This window comes from Podarcis tiliguerta (assembly GCF_965153285.1).
Source record: "Podarcis tiliguerta genome assembly, chromosome: 9".
Lineage (NCBI taxonomy): Eukaryota > Metazoa > Chordata > Lepidosauria > Squamata > Lacertidae > Podarcis > Podarcis tiliguerta.
This window is the reverse complement of record NC_139542.1, coordinates 38,108,113-38,134,674: the sequence shown is the minus strand read 5'-3', so window position 1 is coordinate 38,134,674 and position 26,562 is coordinate 38,108,113. Positions and strand designations below refer to the sequence as shown.

The window sequence follows — 26,562 nt, the reverse complement described above, 5'->3', positions numbered from 1 at the left end:
AGCAAGGGTCCAAAATATGCAGCACTGGGAGAAACAAGATGTAATTTAAGGGAGTCTGTTTGCGTTTGTTATTTGTGCAACTATAAAGCAGGAGTGGCTAACCTGTGCCCGTCCAGATGTTTCTGGACTCCAGCTTCCATCAGCTCCAGGAAGTGTGGTCAGTGGTCAGGGATAATGGGAGCTTGGAATATAAAAACATCTGGAGGGGTTCCAGGTTAGCCACTCCGGCTACAGGCAAAGGAATCCAGAATGACTGGTGGCCAGGGGAACAGAAGATTGCAGCTTGCAAGAGTCTTACGGCTGCTCTATGATTTATCAAGCATTCAGGGACAGTAAACTATTAGCTTTTGCTCCACGATTCACCTTGTGCCTTACCACCACGGCCACACCTTGTGAATCCATTGAAGGATTTAAGAACTTTAGAAACAAGAGAGGAACAGAAGAGTGCTTCCTGCTTCCTGTAGGACAGGGGTTCTCAACCTGTGGGTCCCCAGATGTTGTTGGACTACAACTCCCATCATCCCTGAGCTCTGGCCGTGCTAGCTAGGGGTGATGGGAGTTGTAGTTCAACAACATCTGGGGACCCACGGGTTGAAAAAGGCTGCTGTAGGGAAAGTATACCGAGCTGTGTGCCCTTGTCTACAACAATCTGTTTTGCAGGGTGTTTGTGTGTCTGTGTGTCTGTGTGTGTGTCTGTCTTATCTATCAATCATTTGCTCTTGTGATGGTCTGAAAACACCTATAAATTGCAAAACTATAAGCCTAGAGTGACTGCTTTATCTAATGTTCATAAATGTGTTTACTGAAGGGGGGATACTTTAGGGGTGGGCGGGATGTTTTTAGAATCGTAGTATTGTAGAGTTGGAAGGGACGCTGAGGATCGTCCAGTCCCCTGTAATGTAGGAATACGCAGCTGTCCCATATGGGGATTGAACCTGCAGCCTTGGCATTATCAGCCCCACAACCTCTAACCAACAGAGAATAATAGATTTTAAATTGGAAGATTGAACATCAGTCTCAGGATGGGGTGGGGGGGTCACAGCATGTCTTTTGCAGAGATTCTGTATTTCCAGCCTTAGAAACATTTGGTTTTAGTAAGTAGCAAGGGCCATAACCAAAATGCTCCAAGGAGCTACGTGAGTCAGAAAAAAACCTGGCTCAACCCATCTGAGAACGCTGGGATTCATTAGCCATATGCGCTTGTTAGAATTTGGAGTGTATTTCAGTAATTATTCAGTTTACACATTCTCCAGAATATTTTCACGTTTAACATATTTAACTCAATTTGAAATAGGAGTTGGACACCTGTTCCATGCAATTACTTTTTTTGGTAACTTGGGATGCCTGCTATACATGTACAGCAGATAAATAAAATATTCATCTGGAGGAGGAGAGGTAACTATTTATCTACTTGTACTTTGACATGCTTTCGAACTGCTAGGTTGGCAGGATCAGGGACCAAGCAATGGGAGCACACCCCGTCGCGGAGATTCGAACCGCCGACCTTCTGATCGGCAAGCCCTAGGCTCAGTGGTTTAACCCACAGTGCCACCCGCATCCCTTAAATAATGGTAGTGCCATAAATAACGGCATTGACCTCATGGAGCTGCTAATAAACCCATCTCCATACCATATGTAGGCTTCCAACACAGGTTTTGAGGTAAATGGGTGAACACACCTGAGATTTCGACATGGACTGTTATGATGCCAGTGGAAGTGCAAAATTCCTTTGTGTGTATGTCTAAATATGTATGTTATTCTCCATTTCCAGCCATTTAGATTGAAACTGTTTAGGTGAAGATTCATTGGTAATTCCAAAATATTTCTATTAGGCAGGTGAATTCAAAGCCAGAAATGAACACAGATTTTACATAGATTTCCTGATGTGTGGCAGAAGAGATTGCAATTCTGCCATCTAATAAGAAATATTGGTTCTGGAAGCAGTTATTGCTTTGCAGTAAAAGTTTACAACACTCACCCTAGGGTTTCTATGACTGTTTATAGCATATCTCCTTGAGTATAAAACCAAATGCATAGTGGGAGAGCCTCTGGATAATAGATTGTTTCATCCATCTTCTTAAAATTCTGCTTTTGTATGAATAAAGTAGTAGGCTTTGCGACATATGTTTATTTGTTTTGGCTTGCAGATGGTGAGATCCAGGAAATCAAAGTACTGGAATGGATATGTCTGAATAATTATTCTGACTTTTGTGACACGAACAAGCAGATAATAGACTGTAATATCAATTAGGAGAAGGAGCCAAAGGCAACAGCATGTAATTACTGTACTCTCAGTCCTGATTTCTGCCAGTCGTGTGCGCAGCCAAGAGAGGACTGTTGATACTGAAGTATGGTATTGGGAACAAAAAAAAAGTATAGAACACGGTGTGTCTTCCAGAATATTGAATCAGAGACTGATCCTGCAAGAAATCCCTTTGGTTTTGATCCGTGACCAAAACATTCTAATAACTGAGCATTGCCACATGAAGGCTGCAGGTGGAACTGCAGTTTTATCAAGCAAGTCTGTAATTTTAAGAATTGTTTTTAAAGCAGAGCAAACCTCTGAAGCTGGACACTTATGTTTTCCTATGTCTTCTTCCTAGGTTGATATTCCAGGAGAAAGCAACAGGAAAAAAGGGCACTTTTCATCATCCAGTATTGTGTAAGTTTTCACAGCAATATGCAGTAAATGTCTAGAGAACCAGAAGCGGAGTTCTGCTTTGTCAACAAAGCGACTGCAGCTCCTTACACACACAAAAACACACACACACACCCCTCTATTCCTCTGGGTCATGGAATTATGTGGAATAATGTCTAACGTCTTACAAGGGACCACAACTGGAGATAGCAGTAAGAATCAGACACCCACATGAATAAAAATGCCTTCCGCTCACACTAGGGTTTCTGTGAAACCTGCAGCCTGATTCTAAGACTTCATGCACCAGCACACAAGTTCCTTAAAATGCCACGATATTACAAAATAATGTAGCAGGACTCTAGGCTCTCTCATATCGTGTCAGAAGGTATGATTAGTGAGACAAATGATACAGTGGGAAATGTTCTACCTGACTTTGTGCTGCTTGATTCCTGCAAAGTACTTTTTTAAAAAAAATCAGTATTGTTAATTCAAAATCAATTACAAGGTAAGGTAAGGAACAAGACACTTTTTGTGTGCAGAATATAAACATTAGTTTGATTTGCAATGATTAAAGGAACTGGCAGATGGCATCATCCCTCAAACGTGTTTTTCCAAGGATTGATGTTAATTTGTTCTAGATGTAGAGCTTGTACTTGCGGAAGATAGGCAATAAAATGTCTGAAGGTAAAAAACAGTAACCTATTTTGATCAAGATTCTCATTAAAGACTGAGTTATGTGAGGAAGGTAACAATTGCAAATTTCTTATGTATCTGTGAGGTCCCTGCTAAATCAAAACATTTGCATATATCCAGTGACACAGTGGATCTGTCATTTGAAATATTGTTACATAGCATTTTAAAATTGCAATTAAGGTACTGGATTGATTGCACTCAGTTGTAGAGTGTCTGCCTACTATAGGATTACTTTTTACAATTCTTTTTCATTTTTAACTCTCGAGTTATAATTTATTGTTCTTTGGTAGTGTGCAGAAAATTTATTTATTGTGTACAATAATCATTCAGTAGGTTAATGGGAACATCTGTCTTTTTATTTATTATTAGAATTTTCACTATGGTAGGAAAAATATTTAAGAAGGCTGGACATTTTACTTTATATTTCAGACAATAACAAGTGATTTGAATTACTTCCATTTGTTATCAATCTGGAGATAAACCACCAGCTGCCAATGTCATTAAAATAATATTTCAGTGTCATCCGCCCTCATCTCCAACATGGCTTTAACAATACCTTACTTTGAATTTAGTGTGCTGCTAGTCTCAACCCCCCCCCCCCCCCGCTTTGCAGATATCCTTTTTTTTTCAGCCAGTGATGAAAACAGAGACTGCAAACTGCACACAAACCAGAGATATCACTGAAAAAGATCACTAAAAAAGATATCACTTTTTAAATTTTCTGGCTTGGAAATAGATACCTCAGGGCTATAGCAGTCACGTAAAATATCAAACATTATGGCCCAATAATCATTTCCCACCTCAAATTTTATGAGCCAGAGAATTCATGTCCTTCCCAGCCAATCCATGAGTCCTTCCTGCCCACTTATCTGGCTGCTGGCTTGAATGAAGGCAAGAGTGCTTCCTTGGAAGCACTCCTGGCTCAGGTGCATTAATAGTAATTCATTTTTCCAGTCTGGTTATGACCCGAAGTGATGGGTTGTCTCTTCTCATAGTACTTGCTTTGCCATCTGCGAATTGCAGAAGCAGCGTTGATTTCCAGCATAACTGCACTTCCTGTTCTGAGCCAAATAACTGGACGTAATACGAACTGTTTTCTTTGTTTGGGACCACTTTGGAAATCTCACCCTTCCACCCACATTGAGATCATGTAGGCTGGTTTGCAATCACATGCAGAAATGTTAAGTGTTAAGTTGAGCTCTGTATTGAGGTACAGTGGTACCTCGGGTTACATACGCTTCAGGTTAATCCAGACTCCGCTAATCCAGAAATAGTGCTTCAGGTTAAGAACAGAAATCTTGCTCCGGTGGCGTGGTAGCAGCAGCAGGCCCCATTAGCTAAAGTGGTGCTTCAGGTTAAGAACAGTTTCAGGTTAAGAACGGACCTCCGGAACGAATTAAGTACTTAACCCGAGGTACCACTGTAGTTGCATCAATTCCTGCTGGCAATGTCTGTGCACTACCCAGTTTAGATAAATGGATTTTTATGCAGCTACCCACCTGCACCCTTGATCCCAGTGAGAATTTGCATTAGTCATACCTCGGGTTGAAGTAGCTTCGGGATAAGTATTTTCGGGTTGCGCGCTGCGGCGACCCGGAAGTAACGGAGTGTGTTACTTCTGGGTTTTGCCGCTCGCACATGCGCAGATGGTCAAAATGACATCACGCACATGTGCGGAAGCAGCGAATCGCGACACTCAGATGTGCAGATGCGGGTTGCGTTCACTTCTGGATGTGAACGGGGCTCCGGAATGGATTCCGTTCACATCCAGTGGTACAATTGTATATAAACCAGCTGTTCAGGTTTGAGCATTATGGCCATCTTTACAACCTGGCCTCACCGAAGACGTGTTACTGCATTGCTTGACAGCTGTACCTACATAGCACCTACATATTACCTGTTTGTGTCAGATATGGGTAGAGATTCCCTGGAATGGGCTTAACATCAGTGGAAAGAGGCAGGCTGTTTTTTCAAGTCAGCACTCAGTCCGTACATGTGATGAAGGGGGCTCATTTAGAATAAAGCTGTTGCTCCATTCTTAATGTGGTTGATGGTTTGGAGCAAGAGTTCAGGGTGGGCGGAGCTATTACTGCTGTTCCTTTGAGCTTTGTTTTGTTATCTTTGTTATTTTAGAGGCCCTAGATGTATAGCTCGATTTGAGTACATCGGAGATCAGAAAGATGAATTAAGCTTTTCGGAAGGTGAAATTATTACTTTGAAGGAATACGTCAATGAAGAATGGGCTAGAGGAGAGCTGAGAGGCACATCTGGAATTTTCCCCTTGAACTTCGTAGAAATTATTGAAGATCTCCCTGGACCAGGCAATACAGAAAGCAATTGTGAGTAACATTACAGTCCAAACCCAAGGTTCACTGAGATGAGAGATGCAGGATTCGCAGAGCTTGGGCTTTTTTACTTGATCCAGGGCATGACTCCCCCATCCTGACTCAACCAGTGGAACATACACTGATTCAAATCTTGGAAGCAGGTACTGCGGTTCGAATCCCCGTTGCGGGGTGAGCTCCCGTCGTTCGGTCCCAGCTCCTGCCCACCTAGCAGTTCGAAAGCACCCTTAAGTGCAAGTAGATAAATAGGTACCGCTTTATAGTGGGAAGGTAAATGGCGTTTCCGTGTGCTGCTCTGGTGCCGGTTCGCCGGAGCAGCGTCGTCACGCTGGCCATGTGACCCGGAAGTGTCTGCGGACAGCGCTGGTTCCCGGCCTCTAGAGTGGCCCATACAGGCAGGGGTACCTTTACCTTTTTACTGCCTTAACTCTGTACAGGGCTTAGAAAAGTTTAGGTGATTTATAAATGATAAATAATAATTCCCTTTATCATTCTCTTATGTAGATGGTGGAACATCACTGAATAAGAATTCTGTGTCTGTGTCACAGGTAATCCATTTAACATTGTCTCACGCTAGCAGCAGGTATTCTAGTTTCTGCTATTCACACGTTTGGTAAATATGCCATTAGGTATACCTTTAATTAACATGGATGGAATCCAGTTTTCACACCCTGAACAGAAGCAGTGCTGAAAGTGTAAGGGAGATAAAATGCCCTTGTACAGATGTGGAATGCAGGTGGTGAAATGGGGCTTGAAGCATTGTGAAAAGAGATGAGGGACATAGGGAAACCCACTCACCCCCCATAACTCCTGACTGATTCAGTCCAATTGCTTAGAAAGTTTTAAATTATACAAATTTCAAGGAATAACAGATTTGCAATTAGCAAGAAAAATCCAAACATTTTTTTCTGGTTTATTTTAAAGCACTTTTGTTCCACCAACAATTCTTTGAGTTGCTTAATTTGCTCTTGGTTTTCACTGGTAATTAGATTTTTGTTTCTGATACTGATAAAGATGCCCTAGGTGTGCTTGTAGAGATGAGTAAAAAGCAGTCTCTCATTGGTGACAACTGAGAATTTATAGCTGCACAGAAGCACTGGACAACTAATATAAAATATAAATTAATATAAAAATATTTTTAAAAGAACTGAGAGCTTGGTTTCTAAATCAACAATACCATTAATAATAGCTTTTATCAAATGAACAAAATGTTATTTTTCGGAGCTGGGGAACCCTCATTATCATATTTTGCAAAATAGAAAGCATTATTATTCCTGGGCACTTCTTCATAGACTCATCCTAAGCATGCTCATTTATAAGTAAAGCACACCAAATTCAATAGCTCTTTCTTCTGGCATATATGTTTAGGATTAAAAACCTGATGTGATATATTCTCAAATATGGCCAACATCTTCAGATGCGATCATAAAAGGAAAATGGAGTCAAGAGAAGGAAGCAAGAGCAGACTCGCAGGAAGCCCATTCATTTCAGTTTCCTCTTGCTGTTGCGTGCCCAGGGGTCTGGGTTGGAAAGCAGTTATATTTTTGTACTCATTGGGCTTCCGCTTTCTCCATGAAAGTCAATGAAATAAGATGTGTGTACTCAGAACGCCACATTACCTTCTGCCTTTTAGTGTAAGGAGCGCACAGGAAAATAAGCTACTTAAACTGAGCCAAAAGATATGCTATCTTTTCTTTGTGCTTCACAGGCCAGGATTGATATAAAGCTTTTTTCACCAGTAATCTGCTTTAAGCCTATTAAATATTATGTACATAAGTAATGGGGGCTGGGCTGGTTTCCATACAGTAGCAGAAAGGTTCTCGCATATGCACTCTCTTCCATTTTTGCAGGTGGAAGGACGTGCCGGACAGTGGTGTGATGCACTCCATGATTTTACAGCGGAAACGCAGGAAGACTTGTCTTTTAAAAGAGGAGATCGCATCTTGATATTGGAACACTTGGACTCAGAGTGGTACAGAGGGAGACTGAATGGAAAGGAAGGAATTTTCCCTGCAGTGTTTGTTCATGTTTGCTCAGGTAGTGCTGAATAGAATGGAAAATGAGAGTTTCTTGATCTAGTTCTGTATAAACTTTTAAGGTTTTTAGAAATGCATGAAGTGGATTCAAACACGAAGGGCTTATAGTTCTTTTAGGCCTTTGAGGCCTCAGCAGGTACGTGGAAAGGGGCTTCAGGACATGGGTAATTTTCAAGGTCCACTACGGTAGATGGACACATGGCAGGACACATGCCCATTCTACGTGATGCAGTTTGCTGCCAATCAGCTTTCTTCATCAGGATGCTGCCCTTAACAATTTTGAAGCAGAAACTCCAATGCTTCCAGGGCAGATGAAATCCCTTTGAATTAATTTATAAATAAATATTGCCACAATTCGTGCTGTTCTAGATCTCTATGCAGATGCCACACTTTAGGTAGCTCCTTCAAAATGGAAGGCAGTTTCCCAACACTCAAATGCGCTTCGTTGCAGTGAGTTTGCAGATAAGCTTATTATGGTGGCGATTAGACAGGCAGACAGCCTCAGTTGGTCCTTGAAGCGTGACACATTCTGCCATGGATCTAACAATTAGTCCATCCCTGGGAGAGGCTTGGTTACATTTCTAAATAAATCATCACTCTCACACACAGGGTTTAGTATCGCAAAAAAGAAAGAAAAAGCAATGAACTCTTAAGGGAAAACATTTGTTTAGACAGAGAAAGCGACTCGCTAAATTGACAGAGATGGATGAAGAGTGTACCTTGGTGATGTACAATTGTCATAAATTCCATGGTATTTTTGGTACCCAGATCCTAAAGCTGCAGCATCATGTGGGATACAAGCAGCACAGTCCCAACCTGTTGTGCTTATAAAAATCCCACTAACCTGCTGTTTGAGTGTCTTGGGACAGTGCCAGTTACTGGCGCAATAGCACTGACATAGGCCACAGGTTTGGCATTATCTCAATAATGTTTTGGGTACTATCATGCTCACGTCTCTTCAGCTAGGGGGCAACAGGGAAAGAGTGGTTCCTAACCTCACACAATGCCTCAACTTGACTTCCAACCAACTCCGTGCTTTAAGAAACCCTGAACAGTTTCCAAAACTTCCACTCGTACTTGTTTTTGCTTGGAAAAAACATGGAAAACAATATGCATCATGCTCTCCTCTCCCTTTCCACTCAATCAAATTTTAGACGAAAGTAAGAAATATGGTAGCTAATAGGAAACAGTGTAGTACAATTGCCATCTTTGCGATGAAAGAATAATACTATCATTCTGTTTTACAGGAGGAACACAGTCATCACAACCTCCAGGTACTGAGAAACAAAAAGCCAAGGCTTTATATAACTTCCATGCTGAGAACGTAGATGAACTCTCCTTCAAGGTATCTATTTAAACCCATCCTTTTTTTTTTATTTGCCACACTGCAGTGCTAAAGGTGGCACTGTGTAACTCTTTAAAATATTGATCTGCATCTCTTTTTCAGTTGATAAGTTGAATAAGTATATCCAGGACAATTCTCCACTTGATAGAGCTACTTCTGAAGTATTACTGTTACATCTGAGCCAGAGAGCTGACTTAAGACTGAGACAGAATATTGGTCTAGCTAGCTTAGCATTGACAACCATAGCTGAAAGCTGCTCTCTTAAGGTTTCAGTCTTTCCCGCCCCATCTTGACCTGACCCCAGGGATTGAACCTAGGGTCTTTTCAACCACTAAGCTACAGCCCCTAAAATATGAGGTCATATGCTTGCTGTTTATTGCTTAAATGTTTGGGCCTCCCTAAACTGATCCAGTGGCCAGTGGGGTAAGGGACATAAACGTAAGTGTGCATGGAGACAGGAAGCCTCGAATTTAGTCCCTAGCATATCTTAATAGGGTTGGGTCGTTTGAAACCCTAGAGCACCTTAGCTAATCAATGTACACAATGCTAAGCTAGATATACTGATGGTCAAGGCAATCCCTATAGTATGTTGAATACAACTGAAGATAAGAGTGAGGTGCTGTTGAAATTGGTGCCACGATCAGCTACCTCTCAGCTGACAAAGAACATACTGGCAAACAAAATACCACCTGCAATTTGTCTACTCAAGGAAAGTCTTTATTTTGTGCAGTAAGATTCATTTCATCCAACCTAAAGGAATGGCAAGCAAATATAGAACTTCAGCAGAATGCCACTAGAAGACCATCTATGGGAACTTGACAATACTGAAAAAATGACATCCTTCCAGATTTATATTTACTTTAACTATTCCATCAGGTTGGTGATATCCTAACTGAACTGGAGTCTGTAGATGAAGAATGGATGACTGGAGAGCTACATGGCAAAACTGGAATATTCCCCAAAAACTTTGTCCAGATTATACATCCCTCCTGAAGATAAAACCCAGTTTTGGACCATCTGCCTACAGAAGCCTATACAAGCAAATACCTTACTAGCACAAAAGCACATTACTGCAGGCAGCAAAGGTTGCCCTCTATGATCATACGATCTACTCTTTGACTATCAAATGCATTTTTGCACTATTTTTATAAAGGTATACTAGAATATACAATATTTTGTAGACTATACAATATTTTGTTTCACGTTTACACTTATTTAGAAGTCTTGCTCACTCATTCTTTCAAGAAATGAAATTTGGTACAATACTTGACTGCTGGCAACTTGCATTTTAGCAAATGCAGCTAAACATTCAAGCTTCCTTTCCAATGGCATATATACTTAAACCAGTAAACACTAAATAGCCACTGTGTGAAAACATTAGCCCTGATGTACAGTCTGATCACTGTAAGGTACAGGGTTTGGTGGGTTGGGTTTTTTGTTTCAGAAACCATGTTAAACTACTTATTGCTTACTCCATCACTTAGTGTTAAAGGATTAAAATATCATGAAACACGATTCTAGAACAGTGTTTCTCAAACTTGGGTTTCCAGCTGTTCTTGGACCTCACCACTGGTCCTGCTAGCTAGTGATGATGGGAGCTGCAGTCCAACAACAGCTGGAAACCCAAGTTTGAGGAAACGCTGGTCTAGAAGGTTACTCAGTTATATGAGCGGATGAAGGTTCTTATACCAACCCATACCATTGTTCTATTTAGCCTAGTACTATCTACTCTGACTGCCAGTGGCTCTACATGGGTTCAAGCAGCAGTTTCTTGCTTGCTATCTGATCTTTGGTCATATAAAGGGCTGAATCCAAAACAGTATGTGTGCAGGGCACATGCTTCACCACTAAATTATGCAGACAAGTGGCTCCTTATCTAGTAATTACAGTACAAAAGGTTCTCCTATTCAGAATGCTGCCTTCAATTCAACCTGGTGCTTTATACCCTTCATTCTTTCATATTGTATTCAATTTTTTAAACCTTTTGCTGACTTCCCTTGTCATCTTTCCACCGTATTTTCTTGAACTAAGAGTACTTTTGTGTTCGAAATAATGTTGCATGTGAAAATATGCCTCGCTATAGGTGACATCCAACTAAGACATACTCATAGCAGATCTGCAGAAATCAATGACTTATTTCACTGAGTCTACGCTATGGCTTAGTTGGATACCACCCTATATGACCGCTTCTTTATAACAAGTTAGACATACCATAGTTTTGTCAAAAATCTGTATTGCTGCCCATGGATTTTGTCTTCCTGTGTGTCTCTAAAAAGTGTGTAACTTACATCTAAAGTGCATGCTGGTTTGTTCTTGCCTGCCTTTTTCAGAGTTCTAAGATGAATCTAGTTAAGATGCTAAAGGAAAAATAGCAATCGGTGGCTGTATTATACTTATCCTACATCCGTAATGCAGGTCTGTGCCGAATAATTTTCATTAGCAGATTCTCATTCCATCAAAGCTATATCCTGTGCAGTTACTAGCTAAGTTACTGAAGGTCACTTGAAGCGCCCACTGAAAATCAATTCCAGATTCAGGGTAATGTTTACCTATTTGTTGAAAATGCCTGCTTTTCTAATGATTTCAAAGAAATATTGCCAACAAATAGAGATTTAAGTATTAAGGCAGTTGGGAATTGCTGACTTTTTTGGCCTCTTTAATGAAAATGCATTAATTGCTTTTTCCTAAATGGGTATTATATCTATTAGCATCTCATTAATTTAAATAGGCAACTGGCTGAGCGTTCTTTTATTCTCATTGTTCTGCATACCAAGATTGCCAAATGCAACAATCTCATCCCAACAGTGCCATCATCTAAGAGGGTCATAATACAGCTTTAATGATTGAAACTTGAAAAATACTCATTAAAAATTAAATGCATGACTAGTTGACATCACTTTCCAGAATGGGACTATGAAGTATTTTAGATAATGATCTAAACTCCACAGCATACCATTCCGTGGGAAAGCAGGATAGGGCAAATTAGTCTAAAATATATATGCAATCATAAATGTAAACCAGGGACTGTTAAAGTATACGAGTTTATTTTAAACCTGCAGGGATTTTTAAACTTACAAAATCTGCATACAAAAGCCACTTTACCTCTGGACATTCAGTGTAGTCCCCCTCCACTTTATGGTACCCCGTGTTTGTTTAACGAATAAACTTTTCTGTTTGACTGAAATGGTGTAAAGTGAAACAACTGACTGGACACGGTGGGCATCATGCGAAGTTTGGTTTCATAGATTTGTAGAGCTGAAAGGGACCATGAGGATCATCTAGTCCAACCCCCTGCAATGCAGGAATATGCAGCTGTCCCATACGGGGATCGAATCTGCAACCTTGGCGTCACCAGCACCAAGCTCTAGCCAACTGAGCTATCCAGGCACAAGTAATCGTAGGTTCAGCTAACGTGGTCCAGAAGCTGCTAGAATGAAGGCCTTATTTTCAGAGTTCAAAGTTTCCTGCTTGCTCCATAAAAACCAACAAGATTTACTGTGTTTTCCACACCCAGAAACAAGCTAGGCATGGCCATTTTGAGAACTCTATGGAAACCATGAGCAGACCCAGACAGAGGGGGCGCCATATGGGCCACTTGGGCCGGACCCCAGATTCCAAAGGGGGCCTCGGTCAGCATATTCACAATTATTTATATACTTACTTATTTATAAGACTTCAGTTATCTCCAGGGGCACATTATCTACCTGGCCCAGGCCTCTGCCTGGCTCTGCAAGGCCCTGACCATGAGACACAATCTTATACTTAACAATATTACCTAGCAAGCAAATATGGATTATCTTTTACTTCTGTTTTATGTTGTCCACATACCTACTCTGTCGTCACAATAATGTGCCTACTAAACAATACCAACATTTCCCAACCAGTTTCTTCTTCTGTTAATTTCAAGATACTTGTTATGCATAATCTCTTGCATATATTCAAAAATAAAATTTGAATTCAAAAATTGTTTCTGAGTAAATATGCGTAAGATGCAGCCTTAAAGGTAGAGGCGATTAAAGCTATTTCAGTGGGCTCGGTCTCAAGTGTCATAGTATTAAGAGTGGGTTTATTTATACCAGTAGTGTACAAACTTTTTTCAAAGAGAGCCACATGTGATGAAGTAAAGGGCCGTGGGGGCCGACCAAAGTTGACGACCCTTTTTTAGGATTAAAGTTATTGAGCGCTTTTTTTTAGGGTTGGAGTTGTTGAACTTCTTTTAGGTTTTAAACCAACCAGCGGACCAGATTAGGCCCCCGAAACGGACTTTGGACATGCTTGATTTATACTATTATTAAACCAACGAATTTTCCAATGTAAAAATTTCTAATGTTAATAGTCATGCTTCTGAAAAAAACAAGAATTTAACTGTGCTTCAGTAAAACTGGTTTTAATAAACCTAGGAGTACAATCCTAAATCTTTCGGCACATAGCCGACATGCCCTTTTGTTGCAAAAAACTTAATATGCTTATATACAAGAGACATGATGTCTGCCTCTCTGTTTAGATACCAAGCAAAATCACTTCAAGAGTAATTGACTTTGTTTAAGTTACTACCTGAGCTCAACCTTTATATATATTATGTTCGAAGCCACACAGATTGCCTGGGGCAACCCAGTCAGATGAGTGGGGTATTAACAATACTAATAATAACTTATGAAAGTTTATTTTGTTGAAAGTGGCTTGATTCGCAAGCTATTTGCCCAAGGTGTAGGGTAGGAATTTCAAATACATCAAATAGTAAGTAGAAATTGCACACTGGTTCTTAACATAAACTGCAACCCTTTATATCAGCATTTGATTGACAGTTCACAATTCAACTTGTTAACGTCCATATTTTCTTACCAACTAGTTTAGTTGATCTGGACTAAACTAACTTCAATGGGAACTACAACTCAACTTACTGCCTTTAGAATCTTCAATGTCTCAAGTATTAATTGACAACATGCTTTCTAAATAGAGAAGCAAACACTGAATAGCTGTACAAGCATTTTTCTTCAAGTGGCTTTAATTATATTTTTCAACCATAGTCACTTTAATCAACTACTCCTACCTACAAATCACTCTAATATCTGCACTCCATCTTCTATACCTTGAAGTATAATGGCCAATTGTGTTTATAAAAAAGAAAAAGACACAAAGCCCATAACCATGCCATTTATATTAAATCTTTCTTTTATTTTTGTATCTGATTTTAGACAGACTCTTGCACAGGGGGCTCATAACCATCAGCTCGCTCTACCTTGGCACCAGTTTCATCACCTGATGGCTTTCCAGCACCACCACCTTCACCGTGCAGCTCCATCAGCTTGCCCACTGCAAATAATAATGCAACAGTTTGAATTAACACAGGGACAATTTTATGCTAAGATTCTACATTTAAAGTTAACAAAGTGATTCTAAAGAATGAAGCCGTGTTTAAAATTAAATTGATTGGCTGCTCAATACACTTTTTGAAAACAATCAAGACTTAACCTTTTATGATTTATGGGAATGTCAGAATTTGAAAATAGTAATCACTGTTTCATCTGGGACCGAAACAAATTGTCATCATTCATTCCCAACCAATGAATATAGCAAAAAATATTTTGTTAAGAAACAAAATGCTTACATTCAAACTTGGGCTTCTTAAGCATCTTGACTTTACGAACATAGACATCATGAAGAGGATAGATGGACTGACATGCTTTTTCTATGTCTTTCCCAATGCTGTCTGGGATGCTAGAATGGCAGGAAATAAAGTTTGACTTGTTATGTTCAAAATAAGAATCACAGTATTGAAAACCCCGCAAAAATTAGTACCATTGTTTTTGGTGTCTACCTATTACATATCCCAGAAAGCAGCCATTATTGCTGGAGCCTGAATGGAGATGAGTCCTCCTCCACTGACTGTGCCCCACAATGATAAAAAAAGGATTGCAACTGAACCTGTGACTCCACATTTGAGCCAAAAACTTAAAATGTTAGACTAAATGCCCACAGTAGCCAACCAAATGATTATGGGAAACCAATAAAGCAGGACATGAGCAAAGTAGCACCCTCCCACTCTGAAGAAACCATACTGCCTCTGATTATGGAGGCAGTGCATAGCCATCCTGATTGGCACATTGGCAGAATTATGCTCCATGAATTTGTCAGAAAGAAGGAGCAAAGTCACACTGTAACATACCTCCAGAACAGGGTAAATCTAGTAAGGAATTTTATGGTGCCTGTCTCACAGAAACCCCATCACAAACACATGAGATTGCTACACGTGACTAGCAAACAATTCAAGAAAATTCAATATATTTGAATTTTGGATAAAATTTGATAAAATATTTGGCTAAAACAAGTATTAAGATACAGCAAATGAGTACTAAGAATACTGTTTTCGTAATACAGAGGGGCTGACAGAACAACTCTCCCACCATAAACTGAAGCTGACAGGACTGTGCTGTATGTAAATGGGTGTTAACGGTTGGCCTGGAACAGCTAAAATCTGCTGGAATATTTATATACACTGCTATGAAAATTAAAGCTAGATGGAATAACAACTGCCTTCCTAAATACGGGACACAAATTTTAACCTACAGTTTATTGACAACTTCTTTCAGGTCATTTGTCTGCACTTCTCGTGTCATGATTTCCACCATCTTCTTGCGGATTTGGCGGACTTGCTGGTGTTGGGCATAGGAAGTCTTGCGAATCTGGTTAGTTCGCTTCTTGGTGAAGCCAACACAGAAAAGGCGCAGAAGATATCCATCTGTAGTTTTCACATCCACATGGGCTTCAATCATTGTCTGGAAAAAATTAACAGTTGTTCAATATACCAAAACAATGTACTTGAGGAAAAGTACATTAAAACTTGGACCAAGCAAAAAGACCAGGTGTTCAATGCTCAGTGATTATGTCAACACAGTCATCCAAGCAGCCACATCTATAAATCAAACCCCCACACCCAGTGTTGGAAACAGAATGCTTGGTTTTCATTTTTGATACAGACAGCTCAAAAGTCGCATTTTCAAGACAACTTTGGTTCTTGAAATTCATTCTGATTGTGCAGAAAAAATTCTATAGGATGTTTTGCTAGTGTGTGAAAACAGTCAAGTTCCATGGATCCTCAGGCATGCACCTCCAGATGGTGGAAACATCAGGCGTCAGCCTGGCCCCTGGGCACCTTCACTTGGTTGCAAGAGGCCAATAGCCAGGTGCAAGCTGTGCTTGGCAAATTTCAGATGTTGCCCAGTTAGCTAGCAATCTTTCATGATTATAAAATTTCGAATCATGAATTTGGCACTGTGGGTATGCTGTCAAATCTTTATTCATTATCCAGCACCTAGGATTTCCACCACCATGCAACAGCAATGAAGTGCAGCATTTACAGATTAGCACAATTACATGCAAATATTACTAACCTGCCATTTTTTGACCATCGAACACATTTTGTCACGTGTGAGATCCATTCCATGAAAGTTTGTCAGACAGTTTTTCCCTTGAACATCTTCTGTAATCAGTTTGAATTTACGGAAGGCAACTTCGTCATTCTGCAGGTCAGCAAGACTTACTTCAAATACTCGGCCCTTAAGTCCATCTGAGGCAATTTCTAAAAACACAAAATAATGTTAATGCGTTTCATGCAGACTCATAACAAACTGCTAATGTAATAGCTAGAAACAAAAGTGTTTTGCCAATTTATTTCCTCCAGGGAATATGCACAGGAGTGCAAACTTTCCAAACAAACTGCCCTATAGCCACTTTCAAGAAATTTTGAATTCTTTTGCTTTGCGTTTCACAAAACTCCCAAGGCAGATAACAATTCATCATCTCTGCAGTTAAAATTAGGTTTGAGGCCTTGCTTTTAGAGTTGAAACATGACACATACAACAATTAGTTTATAAATAAGTAGCAGCACCTATCAGCTCAGCATATTTTCACCTAGCAAGCCTTAGAATATTTTTTAAAAATATTTTTCTATCTAAGTAACTTACTTGTTCCCTGAGTCCTGGTGACCAATGTCTTCCCAATGTTTCGAATATTGAACATTGCTGGGGCCTTGACATCATACCAGTCCTTCTTTGAAAAGGGATCAACCCTGATTTCCAGGAAAAGAGAAAAGCTTTGTCAGACCTGCAACTTCCTATAATTCCAGAAACACTTGCAATACTTGAAGATAGATGTCTTATACAGAATAAAGATTTCTGGGTCCATCTAGCATTATCTATACTCGGCAACACATCTCCAGGGTTTCAGTGAAGTCTTCTCCAGACCTGCCTGGAAATTCTCACAACAAGCCTGGGCCTTCTGCATGTGACTCCCTTGATATCCCAACAAAACACCAAAGTTAATATTTTATGCAGTTTTCACCCATCTACACTGCATGCACTGGGCCTGCAAGCAAGTCCCGACGCCAAAAACTATGCTTTTCATCCTTCTGCGTTACATCGAGAAAGGCATAAACGGTGCTGAATTTACAGCACAGTCCTAACCGTGTCTACCCAAAAGTAAGCTCAATTCAAGGAAACGTCAGGTGAGGCTAGCAGCATTAGTCAACTGCCACTTTACATCCCTGAACTACACTACTTTGGAGCCACCAAGCAAGATGATCGCCAGTACAGTACGTGATAGACGCCCCATGATGGTTCTTTGAAACTCCCCATTTCATTTCAAAGCTCTGCTTATAGCAGGGTGCACGCTAAACTGGGCCCGACAATTACTAGGCCTAGAAGGGAAAGACCCTTAGATTTTTCCACCTTAGATTTTTCCACCTTTCTTCAGCAGCCTGAATAGCCTCCCTGCCCCTCTCTCTGAGAAGGGCAGCTGTACGAAAAGGCCACTGTAGGAGTCGACAAATTTCAAGCCCCATAAGCCCTGCAATGGAGGGAAAGCCCGGACGGCGCCCCCCCAACTCGGGCCCCCCAAAATCGGGGCTCCAGGCCCTAGATCTGCAGCCCTGCCCCTCCCCCGTTGCACTCGCAACGATTCCCGCGCGCTCCTCGGCCCGCCCGCTTCCCTTAGAGAGCCGCCATGTCAGCAGCGCTTTCCCTACACCCACCAACCACTCTGCTCAATCCGACCAACATCGGAGGCATCCGGTGTTTGCGGGCCGCGGCTCCCCCTCGGCCGCGCTCCGGCTACCCCAAAGCTTCTGCCCCGGCCTAACTTACACTTTCTTCTTGGCGCCTTTCTTGCCTCCTTTGGTGAGGCGCTTGTTCTTGCCAACCGCCATAGTGCCGCGCCGGGAGAAAAAGAGGCCGGAAACTGGACGCCCCGCGAGATTATACGAGAACCGGGCTCGCGCGAGATCTAATGCAGCTTTCGGCGCGTATCGCGAGAAACGGAGGGTCTCGGAGGAGCTAGCATGCGGCGGGAAGTCACAGCGGCCTCTGGCGGTAGGTTGTCTGTTTTGCACTCTCAGCCGAGTTAAGGAAGTACGTCCTGGACGCCTTTCCCTTGTTGAATCAGCAAAGTCTTTTCCACGTGGTACAGGCTGAAAATCCTCAAGGATTTATCCCTGGTAAATGCACGCGACACCCGTGAAAAAAGCCGTATCTCTCCCGCGAAGTTGCTTCTTCGCAGAAGTCCTTTCCAGGAAAAACCAGGAGATTCTTATAACAAAATACAGCCCACCACGGGAAGTTCGTTAGTACAGTCCGCGGCACACTGATGGCACACTGCTACTTTCCATTATTCTCACAAGGTATTTTATTGTTGGTTTTAACTACAAAGCAAAATGCCAAAAACTTGGCTATAACAAAGGGAAAGGGGCATGTACGTTAATATTCACATTTGTTCAAAGCTGAATACTTTGTTTTTGAGTTGCACAGAGTAGAAGTTAAAGTACGGTAAGAGTGGTTGGACATTAGCATGATGAAGTAGGGAAGGCTGAACATTGTCAGCCAAGCCTTGATAGTGATAGTTATTACAGTAGTCGTTAGAATCTGAGCTTCTCAGAAGCCCTCTTGAAGAATTATATTGAGGGTTTACATGCAGGAGGAAGCAGGGAAGATGAATACAGTGGTACCTCGGGTTACATACACTTCAGGTTACATACGCTTCTGGTTACAGACTCCGCTAACCCAGAAATAGTGCTTCAGGTTAAGAACTTTGCTTCAGGAGAAGAACAGAAATAGTGCTACGGCGGCAGCAGGAGGCCCCATTAGCTAAAGTGGTGCTTCAGGTTAAGAACAGTTTCAGGTTAAGAACAGACCTCCGGAACAAATTAAGTACTTAACCCAAGGTACCACTGTACAGTATGCTTGCTCCTCCACTAGTTGGTGGGCTGCTGTCTGAAGTGGGAATGCTGCTTGCACTGACTCGGTGGATGATGCAGAATCCTGATTTCCAGGGTTCTATCAGAAGGTCGGCGGTTCGAATCCCCACAATGGGGTGAGCTCCCGTTGCTCGGTCCCTGCTCCTGCCAACCTAGCAGTTCGAAAACACATCAAAGTGCAAGTAGATACATTGGTACCGCTCCGGCAGGAAGGTAAACAGCGTTTCCATGCACTGCTCTGGTTCACCAGAAGCGGCTTAGTCATGCTGGCCACATGACCCAGAAGCTGTACGCCGGCTCCCTCGGCCAATAAAGCAAGATGAGTGTCGCAACCCCAGAGTTGGCCACGACTAGACCTAATGGTCAGGGGTCCCTGTATTCTTTACCTCTACTATAACATGAAAAGCGAGTACAGAAAGTTCCCCGCTTCACATGCTTTGTGGAGGGTGACTAGAAGCTTGCAAACCTACAAAAATTTAACTAAAAAAAATCAAGAGAAATGCCACTTAAGGGAACTACATCATTTCCTCTAACTTTTTTTCCTAACGAGATAATAGGTCTTCTTAATTTCATTACTATTATTTGTTAAATTTGTATGCTGCCCTTCAGCTTGCCAAAGACCCCAGAAACGTTCACAATAGTAAAATACAAAATGAGTATACAAAATACATAATCAAACAAAAACAAACCAATAGTGTTGGTTATGGGTTTTTTTAAAAAATAGATTGTTGATCAGCCAGACAACATCTCTGATTGAAGAGAAACCTGGTGCCTAAAAATATGTAATGAAGGTGCCAAGCAAGCCTCCCTGGGAAGAACATTCCACAAATAGAGAGCCTCCACAGAAAAGGCCTGTTCTCATGTTGCCATCTTCCAAACCCCTTGTAGAGGAAGCAAACAAAGAAGGGCCTCAAATGATGACTGCAGGGCCCAGGTCAATTCATATGGGGAGAGGTTTGTCCTTGAGGTATTGCAGTTGTGAGTAGTTTAACCAGCACTTTGAGCTGGGCCCAGACACTAATTGGCAACTGGTACAGTCAGTTCAGGATCAGTATAATATGCTAAAACGGTCTTTCCCTGTTGAGCAACCTTGCCACTAAATTCTGCATCAGCTGAAATTTCCGAAACATCTTCAGACCTGCAGATGTAAACAAGAAGTAGAGCTGTGTGTCGTGGGCATATTGCTGACAGCATACTCCAAAACTCTAGATAACCCTATTGAGCTGTTACATGTAGATGTTAAACAGCATAGAGGATAAAATTGAACCCTGAAGAACTCCACATTGATGGTTCCACAGGACCAAAGAGCACTCCCCAAGCATCACTCTCTGGAAACAACCATCCAAGTAGGAGTTGAACCACTGCAAATTGGGGCTGCCCATCTCTAATTCAGATAGCTGTTCCAGAAGGATACCATGGCTGATGGTATTGAAACCTTCGCAGAGAATTAACAAGGACACATTTCCCCCGTCTCTCTCCCATACAGGATGAGCAAAACAGTTTCTGTGCCAAAAATGGGCCAAACCCTGATGGAAATGGATCTAGGAAATCAATTTTCTCCAAAAGTGCCTGGGTCTGGTCTGTGACCACCCAAAAAACCTTGTCTAAGAAGAGGAGACTGTAGTTGCTTAGATTTTCTGAATCCAGGGACCCTTAACAGCCAAACCATAACCAGCACTTACACTGTAATACTGCTAGTTACAGCGGTACTGAAGAATCTGGATTCCTTTCTCTTTTAGCAATAGACTATGCTGGTGCAGCTTCTTCTTTTTTTAAAAAATAGCAATGCATATGTTACAAATAGGATCAATGGACTACATTTAACAATGTGACCTTAGAAGAGCAATTGAATGTACAGAACAGTTCAGTTGTCATTGCCCACATAACTTGAAATGTGAAGGCCTGGAAAAACCCAGAAACATTTAGAAGAAAACAATTTTTCTCGCTTTTATTTGTTTTCCTGGCAAAGAAATTGGTTGTTTGGGGTAAAATAAAAACCACACTTGTGCAATGTTTTCCCTTTCAAAAAAATGGATGAGATATTTCCTTAGGTAGCACTTCAAACACTGCTGCAAATTCCTACATCCAAGATTCAAAAACCCCTATTCGCTCACTCGCTGGATCATCACCTTGCCATGGTGAGTGGGCCTGCACGTTCCTCTGATCTTTGTGAGTGAAGCCATCGGGAGTCTCATACTCCCAGAAGGGTCACACAAGGTGGTAAAATGTGGAGGAGAAGGAGGAGGAGGAGAGGGATTACAACAGCAGGCCCATCTCAATCTAAGCATTAATTCCATTGAGTTTACAGTTGTGGAGCTGTGTTCCTTTTATATTGTTTTTACATACCCATATCCCACTCGAAGGTACGAACATGAGTTTGACCAAATTGCGAGAGGAAGTGGAAGACAGGGGTGCCTGGCGTGCTCTGGTCCATGGGGTCACGAAGAGTCGGACACGATTAAATGACTACACAACAACATCCCACTGAAAAGCATATAAATTGTTTTCATACCGCATTATGAATAGTCTTATACAACTCAAAAACATTTTTCAGGTTTGTATGTCATAGAATCAAAGAACTGTAGAGTTGGAAGGGACCCCAGGACTCATCTAGTCTAACCACCCGCAATGCAGGAATCTTAACTAGATCATACATGACAGATGACCGTCCAACCTCTGCTTGAAAACCTCCAATGAAGGGGAGTCTACAATCTCCCAAGGGAGTCTGTTCTACTATCAAACACCTCTTACTTTCAGAAAGTTCTGTTCAGTCAGAATCTCCTTTCCTGTAACTTGAATCCATTAGTTCGGGTCCTGTCCTCTGGAGCAGGAAAAAAACAAACTTGCTCCATCTTCCATGTGACAGCCCTTTGAGATGGCTATCATATCTCCTCTCAGTTTCCTTTTTACCAGGCTAAACATAACCAACGCCCTCAACTGTTCTTCATAAGGATTGATTTCCAGACGTTTTATCATCTTGGTGACTATCCTCTGCACACGTTCCAGCTTGTCAATATCCTTAAATTGTGGCACCCAGAACTGGACACAGTCCAGAGGACTTAGTTGGTTGGGCAACCCAAAAGTGTTCTAAACAAATAAATGAATGGGGGGAAAACATGTCTGCAGCTTCCCTTCTATCCTAGCCATGTATTTGATTCCACTTGAGGCTTTTACCTTGCATTTCAAGGCATGGATTCAGATCATTAAAACGTGGTGGTGGTTCTGCTTGTTGAAAGACCATTTGAAGCGGGTTGTGCAGCCATGCAGGCTAGCCTAGTCCCATGCCCCCAGGTTGCTTAGAAAGCGCTTTATAAATGTGGTAATGTATGGGGGTGGGTGGGTCCTAGCCTAATCAGGATGCCCTTTGTATGGCAATGCTCTTAGCCATCAGTGAGAAACATATGGCCCTCCTAATCCCTGGGCATTGGTCATAGTTGCTGGGGCTGATGGGAGTTGTAGTTCAGCAACATCTAGAGCAGGCTTCCTCAACCTTGGCCCTCCATATGTTTTTGGCCTACAACTCCCATGATCCCTAGCTAGTGGGACCAGTGGTCAGGGATGATGGGAATTGTAGTCTCAAAACATCTGGAGGACCGAGGTTGAGGAAGCCTGATCTAGAGAGCCAAAGCCCTGTTCTTCAAGCAATACAAATTTACTTGTATAAGAACATGAAAGCAAATATTTTCAGGGTTTTCAACATTGTTTCTAAGCACCTAGAAAAGTTACATAAGCATACCTATCCAAAACCATTTACATTGCTCACATTCTACATATCTGGCATACAGTTGCATAAAATTTTCAAGTTAAGTAACTTGGAGGGAAGGTGTCATTTTGGATCTCTTATGGACACCCAGCATTTAGTCCAAGCGCTTCAAATTATGTCACTTGAAGAGAAGGGAGAAATGGCCTGAGTTGCTGATCTGATAAGATTTTATCACTCGAGGAACCAGAATTTCCAGTAGGACTAGGGAGAAAACCTGGCTAGTAAAAATTCAGAAGTAGTAGCACTTTCAGTAGTGTTAGACATTATGGCTCATGTGAATGGAATTTGGTTGATTTCAAAGAAACAGATTCCTCGCTGCCTTTGATCCCCATAATTCTTCACAAGAATGCTTCTTGTTTTATAATGTGTGGTTCAAGTTTTAAATGTTGGTGAGCTGTACTTAAAGGAGTTTCCTGAAATTAACGGTCTGTTTTTAGGACGAGAAAGACCTACTGTATAACCCATGATACATGGGAGTTTTAAGCTTACATTCCAATGTAAACTTGTTCAAGTGAAACATCTACAGAAAACAACATGCTGCAACACTGGTGGGTCAAAGGAAATGTTAGTCTCAGGAATACAATCAGAACTCAGCCTCTTACTAGTCCTGCCCCACCCCCAGCACCATTTGGGACCCAAACAGTGGCAATGTGCTGCTGTAATTGCAATATATATATATTTCAGTATTATATAGAAAAATACTTATTAGATAGGGGGTCTTCTAAATTCTCAAATGACAAAACCAAATTCACATATTCTTTCTTCATTCTTATCTTTAGAACAAAAGAACAGTTCAGTAGAGTGAAGGATAGACATTCTTTTTCCAAAATAGATTGGCTGCATTCAATCATAGCAGACGTTTTTATTCCTGGGTGGGATCTAAGCATATGCACCTGGACTGGGTGTCAGCACTGTAGGCATTAAAAAAAAAAAAAAGCTCTGACTTTAAAAAAATTGATGATTCACAGCTATGAAACATCAGAATTCCAGTTCTGTTTGCTCAGCTTCTAACAAACAATATATGCTTCCTTTTCCCACACATTTCTTGAAAAAGAGCTAGATGCTGTGCTGTGTACATCTTAAAGGCTTAACTGACTGATTTTGGTGGATTAGTTCAGAGTATGTTCTTATGTAAAAGCATTTGTCTTTGCAATGCTAAACAGTGCAAATATTTTATATACCTCCAAGGCTTTGCAATCATGTAGCACTCAGTGCTTGAGTCTCTGCATGTAAACTACTCAGAAATGTAGCGTCCAGGTCAAGGAAAGTCACCACTCATTTTTGCCTTGGTCAAACCACACCTGGAGTACTTTTTCTGGTTCTGGGCATCACAATTTAAAAAGAATATTGACAAGTTGCAACGTGTGCAGAGGAGGATGAGCAAAATGATCAAGGATCTGCAAACTAAGCCTAATGAGGAACAGTCGAGGGAGTTGGGCATGTTTAGCCTGGGAAAGAGGAAACCTGAGATGAGCTATGATAGCCATCTTCAAATATTTAAAGGGCTGTCACATGGACGATGGAGCAAGCTTGTTTTCTCCTTCTCCAAAGAGTAGGACTTGAACTAATGGATTCAAGTTACAAGACAGGATATTCCAACTAACAGGAAGAACCTTCTGATCCTAAGAGGTGCTTGACAGTGGAAGAGACTTCCTTGGGATGTGACGGACTCTCATTCTTTTTAGGTTTTTAGGTAGAGATTGGGCGGCCAGAAAAGACAGCAGGACCAAGGAAATAGAAGAGAAAGAAACAGAAAAGTTAAAATGCTATGAGTTACATGTTGCCAGGCAAAAAGAAACAGCGGGTTCCCCAAGTTTCACAACGACCCAGGCGTCTGGGGCCACAGCTGTATAGCAAGGGTCTTGAAATGGCTACGCATGGACACAAGACATAGCCTACCCTTCAAAGTTTGCAGACTGTGCTTCACCCAGGAAACTCTGCGTGGTGGAGAACCCGCTACAGGTGGTTTAAGGATGGAAAAGTTGCCTCATGTGAGGACACATGACTTCATGTCCCCTTAAGGGCCTCAACTAACTTGGAGAGAAGCACACACAGAAAGAGAAGAGGCAAGGGAAGAGAGTAGAGGAGCTCCTAGGGGTTGAAATTGTTCTGGAGCCTCCCATTGAGATTGGGCAGTGATGGGGTCCTTGGGGACAAAAAACCTAAAGCCCCAGTTTAATGAGAAGTGTGTCTGTGGAGGGGGTCCCTGAGACAAAACATGAGCATGATTGAGACTGAGGCTAAGGAGGGAGGGGATTCAAAAACAAAAGGTTGCCAAGTAACTGGAGACCTGTTACCTTCAACTTTTTTTGCGAGTGGATGGAAGCATAGGTGAGCCAACCCAAACAGGTATAAGTCGACAGAGACTGTATATGACCTTGCATGTCAGGTGTTAAAGAGTGGTGCACCAACAGATATCCATATGAAAAACGGGTTGAGGTACCTGTGGTTGATTTAACCAGAAGGGGCGTTCATCAGGAAAATATATTTGTTCTCTTCAGGGGTGATTAATTGCCAAATAGAGGTTCGTGCCAAGTAGACCAGATGCAGAGTTGGGCATTTACATGCGTCAAGAACCCTTGCTCCCCTTTTAGGGCTTGCCAGTCTTTTTGGGCCACTGAGCAGATTTGTAATATGCTTCTGAACTCACTCCTGTTGGAGGCACTGATCACTGATGGCTTTCCATCACCTAATTAACAACACATCTGTTCTCGCAGGATTTCATGGGTTTTTATTTAAGCTTGGTTTTAGGATTTCCTGCACTGTAATTACTGTTGCTGTTAATTTTTGATGATTTTAATTGTGCTCCTGGTTTTAAATGCTGTGTGATTTCATTATCTTGGGAACCACTTTATGACCAGTGTCACGAAACCTGGTCTAAAGAATATTACTAAATAAATCAATAAAATGGGCACGTGTTTTAAAAATACATTTGGAGGAAAACAATCCATTTTAAAAGATATGAAATAAATAAACTACAAATGCAGTCAAACTAATGACACTCCCCTTGCTTTTGTTTCTGGAGTAGACATTGCATGCAGAGCACAACTGTGTTTGGATTTGCTTGCAGTTCAATATCTTACGTGCTCATGCTTTTATCAATTTATTTTTTTTGAAAAATGTATTTGAAAGGGGGCTCCACTGGGTACGGGTGGGGTGCTGCCTCCTTGTTACTTCTAAAGTAATTGCTTCTTGGCACGCCAATGAAATGTATGTGGGTATTGCAGCTGGTGTAGATCCGACCATCTTTCAGAAATTCCAGTTCAGTGTCCTGTATGTTTATGCATTCCTTCAAGAGGTTTTAAAACATTGGGTAAACAGTGCATAGCAATGTATTCATTTTCCTTTTGGCTATTGAACTGAGAATTTATCATTTTATTTACCGCATCACTTTTATCAGCTCTGAACCAAGAGAGATTTTTGCTTTATTTTATTTTTGTACATGGTGTACTGACATTCTGGGTGCAGATTTCCCCAAAGGCAGAATAGCGTCTCT

The 26,562-nt window shown here is 41.4% G+C and overlaps 2 protein-coding genes and 1 long non-coding RNA gene across 10 annotated transcripts in view; 1 reads left to right on the top strand and 2 right to left on the bottom strand.

Annotated features, from left to right (window-relative positions):
- Positions 1–11,432, top strand: part of SH3D19 (SH3 domain containing 19) — a 59,928-nt gene extending 48,496 nt beyond the window's left edge. For all 8 annotated transcript variants that reach the window (XM_083457194.1, XM_083457192.1, XM_083457191.1 and 5 more), the window contains 6 exons: positions 2,604–2,662; positions 5,465–5,652; positions 6,181–6,224; positions 7,527–7,713; positions 8,960–9,057; positions 9,934–11,432. In XM_083457194.1, the coding sequence (XP_083313320.1) occupies positions 2,604–2,662; positions 5,465–5,652; positions 6,181–6,224; positions 7,527–7,713; positions 8,960–9,057; positions 9,934–10,050 (693 nt within the window). In that variant the 3' untranslated portion in view covers positions 10,051–11,432. The remainder of the gene's footprint in view (positions 1–2,603; positions 2,663–5,464; positions 5,653–6,180; positions 6,225–7,526; positions 7,714–8,959; positions 9,058–9,933) is intronic.
- Positions 1–23,298, bottom strand: part of LOC310685468 — a 190,912-nt gene extending 167,614 nt beyond the window's left edge. Inside the window, exon 1 of the long non-coding RNA XR_014515301.1 lies at positions 22,772–23,298. This is a non-coding gene — a long non-coding RNA (uncharacterized lncRNA). The remainder of the gene's footprint in view (positions 1–22,771) is intronic.
- RPS3A (ribosomal protein S3A) lies at positions 14,212–18,351 on the bottom strand. The gene is made up of 6 exons (XM_083457599.1): positions 18,198–18,351; positions 17,022–17,125; positions 16,449–16,636; positions 15,625–15,833; positions 14,666–14,775; positions 14,212–14,370 (listed from the first exon to the last, which is right to left on the bottom strand). Exons 1-6 carry the CDS (start codon positions 18,257–18,259, stop codon positions 14,249–14,251), a joined length of 795 nt encoding a protein of 264 aa, XP_083313725.1. The 5' UTR covers positions 18,260–18,351; the 3' UTR covers positions 14,212–14,248.
- Positions 23,299–26,562: the final 3,264 nt, after the last annotated feature.

Bases quoted from the DNA above. Each gene is read 5' to 3' on its own strand.
- RPS3A (XM_083457599.1), bottom strand. From the start codon at position 18,259: ATGGCGGTTGGCAAGAACAAGCGCCTCACCAAAGGAGGCAAGAAAGGC. The intron at 16,637-17,021 runs GTAAGTTACTTA...TTGTGTTTTTAG, and splicing joins CACCAGGACTCAGGGAACAA to AAATTGCCTCAGATGGACTT. The intron at 15,834-16,448 runs GTTAGTAATATT...AATTTTTTCCAG, and splicing joins CGATGGTCAAAAAATGGCAG to ACAATGATTGAAGCCCATGT.